Raw genomic sequence first — 13,016 nt, 5'->3', positions numbered from 1 at the left:
AGTATAGTAGCCCAGGCAGATTATGTGACTTGCCCTGTGTCTGTGCATGTAACAGGTCTCATTTTATAGTTAGAGAAACTAAGTCACAGAGCCATTAAAAAAAAATGTGCTCCGGAACTTACAAAGTGAATGAAAAGAAAGACGAATTTATTTCTTCTGACTGCTTGCTATTCCACTGATTAGCTGGACCATTCAGCCCTGCCTTTGTGGACAAGTTGAAGCAACAAACTAACTTAAAAACTAAAACCAGTTGAACAGGATAGGTTTGTAGGCAATACACCAACAATTCAGTATAATAATAAATACCCAACAGCTAGCTTGCTTTGTGGTTTTGGTACACTTTATAACCATTCATTCACCCACACAACATCAAGGGATGGTGGGGCTACCTTGTTAAAGCAGTTCATATAGAACAGGTAATCAAAACACGCTGTAGAGTTATAAGGAATATAAAGTCAAATGAGAAATCTACAGCAAAAAAAGCCCAATGCCTTCCTCTAATCAAGCCTCAATACAGATATAAAACAGGATAAACACGCTGGAATACGAAGCATTCCATCTTTTCCCTCATTATTACCGTTAACCCTTCCCAAACTGCCATTTCATCCCTATAAACAGCAGACAGGGCTGAAGAGAACCTAAAAAAGCTACTCGGTTCATGCAATTTCCTTCAGAGGAGACAACTTTCCCTAGAATATGTTTAAAAGAATTTCATTTTTAAAGACCATTTCTAAAATTAAAAGGAACTAGGGCTTCCCTGGTGGCACAATGTTTGAGAGTCCGCCTAACGATGCAGGGGACACGGGTTCGTGCCCCGGTCCGGGAAGATACCAGATTCCGCGGAGTGGCTGGGCCCGTGAGCCATGGCCGCTGAGCCTGCGCGTCCGGAGCCTGTGCTCCGCAACGGGAGAGGCCAGAACAGTGAGAGGCCAGCGTACCGCAAAAAAAATAAATAAAAAATTAAAAGGAACTAGAGAATATGATGTTCTCCTTACAATTAACAGTGTTACTCATAACCTCTTCTTTTTGCTCACATACATCGAATAAAAACTATAGCTTTTTGGGCTTCCCTGGTGGCACAGTGGTTGGGAACCCGTCTGCCAATGCAGGGGACACGAGTTCGAGCCCTGGTCCGGGAAGATCCCACATGCCATGGAGCAACTGGCCCTGTGCGTCACAACTACTGAGCCTGCTCTCTAGAGCCCCGAGCCACAACTACTGAGCCCTCGTGCCACAACTACTGAAGCCCGCGCGCCTAGAGCCCGTGCTCTGCAACAAGAGAAGCCACTGCAATGAGAAGCCTGCTCAGCACAACGGAGAGTAGCCCCTGCTCACTGCAACTAGAGGGGTCCCATGTGCAGCAATGAAGACCCAATGCAGCCAAAAATAATAATAATAAATAAAATAAATATTTTTAAAAACTATAGATTTTAAAAAATAAACAATAAAAATCTAATAAGATCCCTGGTAATATGCCAGTTTCTAGGAAGCATGCAAGACTGAAACAAGTTTCCAAAATCAGTTATTTAAAGAGTGTAAAATCTAAATAAAGGTTTAAATAAAGGTTATTTATTTATAAATATACTAAATAAATATACTAAATAAAGGTTATTTAACGTTCTCCAGCCAGGTTGAAAACATTCCTACCCCTTATCATTTTCCCCGTGACTAGGCAGAATACATTCCTTTTTCCAACTGAATATATTTCCCCTTCCCTAAGAGCTTAGCTGTCTCCCTGGCAAGGATATCATATAGAACAGCTGTTGTATTACCAGTATAAAAGCAATCCCATCTGATCTAATTGAAAAACATATGGATAGACTGAAACCAAACTTTTGGGAGCTCTGTATCTTTAAAGGAAGAGATAACCAAAGACCATCTATTGGTAAAGCCTGTGAACAATGTCATGAATTCAAATTCTGCACAATTTAAACAAGATCTATTTCAAAAACCTACTTTAATTAACTTTTAAGTTCATGCTTTAAATTCCCTAGACAGAATGAAATGGATAAAGAATCAGCTCTGTTTTCAGCCTCTGCTAAGATCTTAGTTAAACCTTCCCTAAAAGTACCAAATCTTAGATGTGTCTTCACTACCCTGATTTGTCAGGTGTCAGGAAGAGTTTCCTTTCTTGGGTATTGTCTTCAGCAATCTCCTTTCTTCAGAACCACAACTCACTGAGACTAAGCAAATATCTCTGATGCAGATCAAAACTGGTGAGTCAATCGCAGAAATTAGAAAGTGGCCTGGGGTAATATCACCTGAGTTGATCTCATATAAGTGGAGGCTTATCAAGCTTATCATAACTTTTTATTCATTTTTTATGTTATTCATTTATATTTATGACTGTAAAATTAAAACTGGATACATTCATTGAAAAAAAAACTTGGAAAATCCAAAGAAACACAGAGAAGGAAATTAAAAAGACCCATAATCCCATCACTTAGCTTTAGCCACTTAATATTTTGGTGTATTTCTCTCCTTCTATGTATACCGCTACTTAACATAATGTAAGCATTTTAATAGATGCATAATAGTTCAGAGATTACCATAATTTCTTTATCATAGAATTTTAGAGTACAAAAATTCCATTTCAAATATCTCTACTGAAAAAAACAAACCCAATATATAAACCAGATGAGAGTGGAGCTGATTAAAGTGTGGGCAGTGATGTGGGGGTGTGAGGTGAGGGTGGGGGTGGAGGGCCCAGAAGTAGACCCACTTGGCCTCCTGAGTCCCTATACTGGCTCCCAAACACATCTAAGGAACCCTGGCTTCCCAAATAATACAGTTTAGAAACAACAAATCTAGCCTCTCTCATTTTACAGATGAAATTACTTGCCCAAGATTACAGAACCAGTAAGAGAATTGTGAAAGACCTTAGGGTCCCATGTCTTACATACAAGGGCTCTGCTTTTCCAACTTTAGCTACTTTTTCTACAAAAGGCATCAGATGTACATCTGTATATTGCTGTTCTTCCTTTAAGAAAAATAGAAGGGACAAAGTTATGTAACAAAAAATGAATAATTAATGTAATTTGCTAGATCTCAAAGAACTCCACTTGCCTAAGTAGGTTCTCATACTATTCCTATGAGTAATGGAGAAAAGGAGAAAAGTTCATTTCTAAACTAAGGAAAAGGCCATGAGATTACATTATTTTCCTCAAGAATACACTACACATCTAGTGTAGCTACAAACCACTCCTTCTTCTTCACTCATTCAATCCTTAAATTTTTATTCAGAATCTATTTTGGGCTGGATGCTGGGGATACAATTGTGAACAGAACAAACAGAAGTCCCTGCCCTCATGGACTTCGTAAGCCTGACAGCTTGAGCAAGCTGCTTTCTCTTTCTGAACCTCAGTATTTGCCACCCATAAAGTAAGGATAATAATATTTAACTACTGCTTTGTCTAAGAATTAAATAACATGATGTAAGTAAAAAAAAAAAAATCCTGGTAGGTAATTAGGCATATAATAGGTGCTCAGTTAACATTAATTACCTTTCCTCCCAGAGCGTTAAATATTAGATTGGTAATGAGAGGTGAGAAAGTACCAAGTTCCTTTGATACTCACACTGATTTGAGGCAACAGAACAAGTATGTTAAAATAATTCCAAACAGATTCCTACACTAGGAAAGAAGTAAATAATATTTCCATCTGAAGAAATGAAATTTACATGAGTTCTCCCAATCAAGTTCTGTAGTTTGCGTTGCTACCTCCATCACCATTTACTTTCAATTATTACTGGGCTCTTTCCATAACATTCAGCCCCATATAGTACTTAGGAAATAAAATATAAAAGTAAGCAATCCTCTTCCCAAAATGCTATTTTTCCATCCCGTAAATATGGGCAGCTAAACCAGTCAAAGATTTACATTCAACAAAATAAACTTAAAGGACAACAGTTTGGGACTTCCCTGGTGGCACAGTGGTTAAGTATCCGCCTGCCAATGCGGGGGACACAGATTCGATCCCTGGCTGGGGAAGATCCCACATGCCACGGAGCAACTAAGCCCGTGCGCCACAACTACTAAGCCTGACCTCTAGAACCCGTGAGCCACAACTACTGAGCCCACGTGCCACAACTACAGAAGCCCATGGGCCTAGAGCCCATGCTCCACAACAAGAGAAGCCACCGCAATGAGAAGTCTGCGCACAGCAAAGAGTAGCCCCCGCTGGCGGCAACTAGAGAAAGCCCACGCACAGCAACGAAGACTCAATGCAGACAAAAAATAAATAAGTAAAATAAAAAGGAAAAGAAAAGACAACAGTTTGATTTCTTTTTTTTTTTTTTTTGGCCACACCATGCGGCTTGTGGGATCTTAGTTCCCCAAGACAACAGTTTGAAATACAAAATACCAAATGTGAAGCCCACCAAAAACCTATAAAGTTTTCGTCTATATTCACCAACATAAGTACCAACAGAGGTCAGAACCTGAGGTTTTACTGACTCATATAATACCCAGAAATCTACAAAATATAGATGCCAAAGTCTCGGAGATTCTAAGAGCACCTTGTAAACCGTAAAGCACTGCACACTTGTTAATTATTAGAAGCACTCTGTTCACTATTGACTTTAATTAGATTTCTACAGGGGAAATTCTGTCATTCAAAAGATCTAATATTTGCTTCTCAACCAAATTAAACCTTTTATATTGCTATTTAGCCCAAATACACCTACCCAACAAAAACAGCTCATATTATTCATAAATAGAAAAAGAAATTTGCTACTTATTCAAAGTACTGGATTTTTTTTTTTTTTTGGAGGCAGATAACTTCTGTTATGGCAGGTTTTTTTTTTCTGTATTGTTCCTCAGGAGAAGGAAAAAAAACAAAAAACAAAAACAAAAGCTGGTCAATAAAGAAGAGCCAGAACAAAAAGAAAATCTTTTCTTTCATTTTTTTCTAAAAGAAAGAATTAATACCATATCCTGAATATTGTATAAACTATGACATTTTCTTATCAAGTGGGCTTAATAATCTAAATTAAACAGACTTTAAAAACAAATTCATAGGGAAAAAGTCAAAGTCACAAAGAAAGACAGGTTTTGTTCTGAGTGCAAAGTGTTCAACCCTGTGCACCCTGTTACCAGAACGTCTTCAAGGACCTTTTGTTCCCCTGGAAAGACTTCTTGGAAGAATTAGGCTTTGAGGAGGCATTGAAGGAGGACAAATGGGAAATTGTTAAGTAGAGAGGATAATTTGGTTCCTTAAAGAACATGAAAGAATGGATGGGTCCAAGAATAAGAGACAGGAGTAAGAAGAACATACAGAGGAGCTTAAAGTGAAAAAAAATGAGCAAGGAGAACAGAAGATTTTATTTTAATGAAGAAAAAGTAATAGGGAAAGATTTTTCAGACAGTAATACTTATCTGTGGAACAGTGGCATTACTAGAGGAATTATTCTGACACACATTTATCACATGTACTTAAATAGATACAGTTAAAAAGAGCTGAGTAAACCTTTACTGTGATTCAAACACACATGTATCCAGACATAATCTTTATCTTTTTCATGACAATTTTTAAAATATCTCCCTTCAAAGTTACCAGTGCAGTTAGGGTAGTTGTTTCTAGTGAAAAACAGATACACCAAAACGCATACTTGAAAAAAAGACTAAGTGACCAAGAAGAGATACCTATAACATAATCTCAACATTAGTATTAAAGATGTTTATATTATATGTAAAGAAAACAAACAAAAATAAAGATCAAGGCAAAAAGCATGAATTAAAGCTATTTTTAACTAAAAATATCATCTAACACTGTCTTTCAGCCAAACAGATCTTATATTTCTATTCTCTTCTGATCTATTAAGTGCCCTAGAGCAGTAATCTCTCTACCCATAATCTACCCATCAGTAAAAACAGCACCATGATACTTTTCTTCTATTCTTTTTATAAGGGTGCCAAGATGTCTGGAAGTTAATATACACATGCTTAGCAATGCTGAGATGAAAAGTAATGCTCACTTTAATTTTATGGATCTTTATAAAAAATCAAGATAAAAAGACCTAGTTAGATTATTTCAATGTGTAAATTTTCAACTAGCCAGAAGGCTTCCTGGGGACATAATTCAGTAGATTTGAAACTAATGCTTTAGAGTTTAACTGTGCTGTTCCAGAAACTAATCAGACTAAGGAATTTCTGCAGAAAGCTAGGCACTCAGGCCAGGAATAAGATAGAGTGAATTTGAGTAGTCCCTGGGCCTAGCCCTAAAAAGACTACAGACAGTCCTCCCTATCACAGACCATATTAGAACCTAATCAAAGGAAGAGTTAGAGCTATAATTGTACAACATTGTAAAACAGAAATTTTGAGGAGGTGACTAAATAGCTCACAAGAGAATGAAGAGAGTAAATGCCAAAGAACAGGTGAAAATTTTTCAGACTAGTATCCAAGGGCAAATATTTTTAGCAAAATGGTTTCCTTCTCTTATCCTCTATGTAACTATTTCTTTAAATGCCAATAATATGGATTCTGGAACCACAAAGGCTGGGCTTGAATCTAGGCTCCACCATAGCTGGGCTTCTCTGAGTCTCAGTTTCCTTATCTATAAAATGAAGATAGTAATAGTACCTAACTCAATTATACCTAACTGTTGTGAGGATTAAGTAAGGTAACATATGTAAGGCACTTAGAACAGTACCTGTAGCATAGTAAGTACTAAATGTGTTTGCAATTACTATTACAGTGATGCATAGTCCCTCAGACCTGATGTAAATACCAGAAGATCCAAAAAACCAAAAATTTTTCTGTTATTCATTTGGCAGCAAAACCTGACCTGAACAAATGCAAGGCTATTTATAGCTTTTTTAAAAACCCACTCTGTGAATATACATGCATTTTGCTGCAAGTATCTTCATGTGTTTGATTACAGGATGCTGCCCTAGACTTCACTGGGGTGTATTTATTAACTTCCTAAAATCTGAAAAATTCTAAATTCTGAAATACACCCAGCCCCACAGGTTTTTGATAAAAGATTATGAACATACCTTATCTTTGAAGCCTGAACAATTTCTATTTCCTTAAAATGAATGGTATCTTCTTAAATAACCATAAGCAAATGACACGCTGAACCTAGCTGTACAGAATTTTAGGATGAAGAAAACGTTTCCCAGTATAGGTAGGAGGGCCCTGAATTCCCAGAATCCTCCTTTCAAATAAAATCCATTCACAATATTTTATTTACATGCCATAGTAGTTCAGAGCTTTCAAACTCTAAATTCTAGGACTTGCTTGAAAAAAAGCCTATTCTCTTAACTTAGATCACAAATAAATGATTGAGGCTCATTTCGGGGGCATTTATGTGCCCTGAATCATGTGTACCAAACCATCACAGAACTTTACAGCTGGAAGAGACCCTTGAGAACTAATCTAAATCATTATTCCTTCCCTTCCAAACTGTTTTATCATCCATAAATGTACTCTCCCCTATGAGGTAAGAACAACCTGCCCTAACTTGTCCTTAGACTCTGTCTATAGGAACACCCTGTAGGTGAATGTGAATAAACTGGGTGGGGTACATTGACAGACTCGGGATCCAAAATGATGGGTTGAATCTAACACAATAAATCTTACATGCTTGGCAAATGTCTCAGTTTATATTTAAGAAAATAACAAGAGTTTCCAAGTGCAGAATGAAGAAAGACTCATCTACTCCATGTTTTTTTTTTTAAAAAAAGAAGACTTACCTATCTTAATGGACTCAATGAGTCAACTACATAATGTGGCTGCTAAAAAAGCTACTGTGATTAGGAACTAACTACATCAACAGTGGTACAGCATCCAGAAAGAACAAGGTAACCGCCCTCTCTGCTATGAGCTGGTTAGAGCACATCTGGAGCAATACGTTCAGCTCTGTGTTCAACACTCCAGGAGAGACACAGAAAAACTGAAAAAGTCCAGAAGAGGGGTAACCAGGATAGTAAGGGAATGTGAAACCATTTCACATAACAGTTGAGGGAGCTGAAGTTATTTAGTCCAGACTCAGAGGGAACATGATCACTGTCTGCAGATCCCTGAAGAACTGTCATGGCCCAGAGAGAGCTGACTTGCTCTGTATGGCCCCAAAGGGCAGAGCCAGAATCAGCTGGTGTTAACCACAGTGAGAAATATTTCAGCTAAGTCCACAGAAGTGTTTCTTGCAATGTAGAGCCACGTTAGGACGCAGTGGCTTCTAAAGTCTTACCTAGCCCTGAAGGTCCATAATTTTAAAAATCAAACATTTGTCATCTCTTCGGTCTCTTACTGTTGATAACTATTATTCTCTAGTATCACAGCTTCTGCCTTCACCCTTCTTAAAATGTCCTACCCAGCCAACCAGTCAAATGTTTTGCCAGGTCTGTGGGAGGAAAATGCTTGCTTGCTGGGCAATTAGTTTCAGTTTGCAGATCAGTGTCTCTACAAACAAAAGACAGCCCTAATTGAGGGGCAGGCAAGAGCTCTGAGCTAGACCTCCTTGAAAGAAATTCTTATTAATTCAAATAGCAGCTAGAAGACCCATCCAAACACGTAATATATTATCTATGGTGTTCAGTCCTTACAGGAACATTAAAATAAAACACCCTGTACCCATCTTCCCAAATGCCAGAGAATCCAACTTTACCAACCTAACTAGGTCTCTCAAATTCAGTTAGAAGTTTTCCTTCTGTCAAAGAGATGCGTTTACTGTTTGAAGTAGACTAAAACCCATGCTCAGATAGAAAGGCCATACTCGATTACATTACTGTAAAGCTAAAATTGCCCATCAGTAGGCCCACAGAGGCAGTTCAGCTTCTGAGAACTAGACACGGGCAATCCACAGTGAATTCACAGAAAACTACAAGCTATGAAAAATTTAAAACGCAGGAGAGCTACAAAAATTGGACATCCTTCTAAAACTTCTGTTGCTCAAAGACCATCATAGACATAGATATATGGTAGTCTATGGAAGTTACTAAAAGCCTTGAACAGCTCAGATGGCAAATATTACTCAATCCAGCTTTACTTCTCCTGAAATTGATTTGGAGTCTACAAAACTCCAGCCAAAGTATTAGAGAATATAATATATACGTGATGGACTGAACAAGAACACATTCTTCCCTGTGCTTTTTAAAGTGAAGCCCAGAAGCAATCTAAGTGTCCATAAACAAGGGATTGGTTAAATAAGTTATGGTATATACTTACAACGAAAAATGCAACTGCTGAAAAGAATAAGGTAGACCTTAGGTACTAACATGAAAAAAACAGTCCATGATACATCGTTAACTGGATACAGCAAGTCGCAAAACTCTACGACTTGCTATAACCATATATAATTAATATATGTAACATATATAATTATTTCATTTTGAGTTTTTAAAACCTATTTTTAAAAACCCTGTGTTTATGTTCATATATGCCTAGAAAAATGTCTGAGAAAAGATCAAACTGCTAACAGTAGTGACCTTTAGGAACTGACTGGAACTGGGAGGCAGTAAAGGAATGACTTTCACTCTTTCCTTTGTAGACTTCTGGTTCTTTGTTTTTCGCAAGTAAAGGTTATGTTTGCCGACAAATGCTGTATGAGTCCCCCTGTATGAGGAACCTGGAGTAGGCAAATTCACTGAGACAGGAAGTAGAATGGTTGTTACCAGGAATTAGGGCGCTGGGGGTGGGAAGTTATTGTTTAATGAATACAGAGTTTAAGTTGGGGAAAATAAAAAAGTCCTGAAGATGGAAGGTAGTGATGGCTGTACAACTTGAATGTACTTAACACCACTAAACTGTACACTTAAAAATGGTTAAAATGGTAAATTTTATGTTATGTATATTTTATCACAATGAAAAAGTACCTTTGTGATTTAAAAATAACAATACAAAAATTATTAAGGTAAAATAACATCAATTACACAGACATTATATACTAACCATTCAAAATAAGCAATCTTCCTACATAAACACTACGGTGTGTTTCAAACTTCGGAAAATCTAATTCATCCTTTTCTACTATATTTTACTAAAACAAATAAAAATCACCACAAGTCTCTACTAGGTTTCTCAAGTGCTTTCTATCCCACAAAAAAAAAAAAAAAAAAGAAGAAGAAGACCTAGTCATAAGGATAGCTAACACACCCCCCCCACAGTGTGTTACTCTGCATGGGGAACGGTTGTTCTAAGCTTTATAAATGTACTAAATTATTTAATTTTCACAACAATCCTATGAGCTAAGTACTATTATTATCTTCATTTCTCAGATGAAGAGAGGTTAAGCGACCTGCCCAAGTTTACACAGTTAATAAAGGGCAGAACTACGATTCAAACCTAAGAATGGACTCCAGAGTCCATACTCTCAACCTCTATGCTTCCTGTCTCTCAGTAATATATCCATCTCTCTATAGGAAGGCCAAAAAAGGTTACAGTCAAAATCCAGCTAGTTAGTACAGCCCTTGAAGCTGGAAGAAATACAAACTTGGCTTTTTATGGGTGAATAATCTGCATGCCTTCTTATGTCAATGCCAAGCTCCAATCCAAGATGTGACTGTATTAAGGCTCATAATCATGTGGGAAAACTCTCTACAAATTCAATTATAGTCCAAAGTCCATACCTGACTCCACAGTAAATCACTGAGCCTAAGAATTAGGTCAGAGATCCATTAATATAAATACAGCTAGACAAAATGGTTTGGACAAATCAAACCCCAACTCAAAGCAAAGGAATTCAGAAACTCTTGACTAACATCTTGACAAGGTAGGTTTTATTTGTTTAGTTCCAGGCCCACTTTAGATCTCAAGGGGGAAAGAACAGAAGTTGTCTCTAACTTTGCTTGAAGACTTCAATCAGCAGGAAGAAGAGCTTTATTTTCTACAGGGACTCAGACAGAAATTGGCTTTTATTAGCATCAGCAAAACTGAACATTCCCCTTAAGGGGGAAAAAACCCGGCATTCCTGCTTAAAATGTGTATTTGTCCAAACATATTGACCTTGTAATTGAGGAAGGGAAAAAAAAATGGTGCAAGGAAGGGATTTAACCTAATTTATAAATGTGCTCAACCTAGATACACACCTGCCCCAAATGACCTACTGAATCTATTTATTTGCAGGGAAAACATGGATTACAATGTCTTTTTTTTGGCCTCAAGTGGTCTGTACTACTGTTTGTAAAATCCTCTCAATATCTTTTCCACCTGTCACATGCACATCTGATATTTATATAAACAAGGAGAAATGAACAAGGAAAGTGGAGCTGTAGGAGGAATCCCTTAGACTCAGGTGTTGACCAGTTGGTTTCAGGAGGTACTGGGCTGGCTTTCAAACTTCCCCAAATCACCCAGGCGGAGAGGCAAGGTGAGCGAACCGAACGCAAAAGTTTGCGCCCATTCAGCCTGTCTGACAAAGGCCAAAGAGCCCTGTTTGGAAGGAGGTGCGATGCCTTTCCACGCAGCAGCCGCCCCCCTCCCGAGGACGCACAGCCCAAGGGGGGGACAAAAGACTTTCCAGATTGGGGGCTGGGGGGCAGGCTAGCTGGAGCTTGGACCTCCCCTTGAGAGTCGAAATCTGGGGAACCTTTGGGGCAAGAAATGATCCATTCCAGCCAAGAGCCCAACGCTAGAGGCCAGGGCTGACAGCCGCTGGGAGGGTCCGGCTGGCGAGGAAGCGCTGAGACTCACCTGGGGGAGGCGGCGAGGGGGCCTCGGTGGCAGGTGGGGTGGGCGGGACGCTGCTGCTGCTGCCGCCGCCGGGGAGAATGGAAGTCGGGATCGGGGGAGTGGTGGGCGCCGGCACCGTGGTCGCTACTGGGGTGGTCGGCGCTGGGCCAGTGGTCGTCGAGAGGGTGGTCGGAGCGGGTCTGGTCGTCGCCCGAGCGGTGGTCCCAGTACGTTCCACCGCAAGAGGTGTGATCGGCGAGGGGCCGAGCGGCGCCCGAAAGGTGGTCGGAGTGGGTTCGGCCCTGGCCCGAGAAGGGGTGGTAGCCAGGGGCTGGGCTGAAGAGGACGCAGCCAGGGGTCGGTGGACGGTAGCGTTCGGGGGTCCGGTCCTCGGGGCCTGGGCCGTGGGAGCCATGGCCTTAGAGAAAGGGTGACTGGGCTCGCCCCCCAGCCCCGGGCCCGGCGACGCGTCCACCTGCCCCGTGGCCCCGCCGCCACCGGTGACATTCCCCGCTGAGGTTGCTGAGGCGGCGGCGGCGGCGGCGGCGGCGCACAACAGGGCGAGGCCGCCCAGGCTCGGCAGGCTCCTCATGGCGCGCTCGGCTTCGCCATTCATTCATTCAGTCAGTCGGTCGGTCAGTCATCTTCTCCTCCCTGCACTCGGACCAGGGAAGCCGCCGCAGCCGCCACCACCACCGGGCGCACCATCGCCACCTCCCTCTGACAGGCGGCCGGCCCCGCGGGCGGGCCCCAGCGCGGAGGGAGAGACCGGGCCGTGCGAGGACAGCCCGCCCTCCCCGATTGGCAGCCTGACCCGACCAATGGGAGGCCACGCTAACTCACGTGACCCACCCGCTTCCCGGCCTCTTTGTGGCCCCGCGGGCCAATCAGAGGACGTCAAGAGGAGGGGGCGGTGCTAAGGCGGGAAGAGGGTGGTGCGAGCACAGCACCAGCCGGTCCGGCTAGCGGCAGCCACGGCTTTGTCTGCCCAAGGAGTGGGGCGCGGGCCTCGGGCACCGGGCGCCACGGAGCAGACAAAGGACGCGCCCCGCGCGGCAGAAGCCGGGCCAAGTCGCCTGCTCCACTGGGCGGCGAGCGCGACCCGGAGCGGGGATCGAGAGCTTCCCCGCCTTCTTGAACAATGGGGCGCCGGCGGCGCTCCCGGGCTCGGGTGGAGACGGAGCTGGAACCCCAGTGATGGGTGAGGGCGGCTGCAGCGAGGATGTGGAGCCCAGCATTCCCTCTGCTGCCCGAGAGCACCTGGCCTCGGCCCTGCGAGGTCTGCGCTGCATTCCCATTTCAGAGATGGGGAAACTGAGGTCCTTGTTGAGGACCTCACCGAACCAAGACCCACGCCCTCATCAGACACCTGCAGTGGGCCAGGCGCTGTGCCTGGCAGGACGG

General features: G+C 41.7%; 1 protein-coding gene across 1 annotated transcript in view; it reads right to left on the bottom strand.

Moving 5' to 3' along the window:
- Nucleotides 1-12,331, bottom strand: part of MEGF9 (multiple EGF like domains 9) — an 83,378-nt gene extending 71,047 nt beyond the window's left edge. Inside the window, exon 1 of the mRNA XM_060154497.1 lies at nt 11,634-12,331. Coding sequence (XP_060010480.1) covers nt 11,634-12,228 — 595 coding nt within the window. The 5' untranslated portion in view covers nt 12,229-12,331. The remainder of the gene's footprint in view (nt 1-11,633) is intronic.
- Nucleotides 12,332-13,016: the final 685 nt, after the last annotated feature.

Source organism: Lagenorhynchus albirostris, chromosome 7, assembly GCF_949774975.1.
Source record: "Lagenorhynchus albirostris chromosome 7, mLagAlb1.1, whole genome shotgun sequence".
In the NCBI taxonomy this organism is placed as follows: domain Eukaryota; kingdom Metazoa; phylum Chordata; class Mammalia; order Artiodactyla; family Delphinidae; genus Lagenorhynchus; species Lagenorhynchus albirostris.
This window is presented reverse-complemented; position numbering and strand designations above follow the sequence as displayed.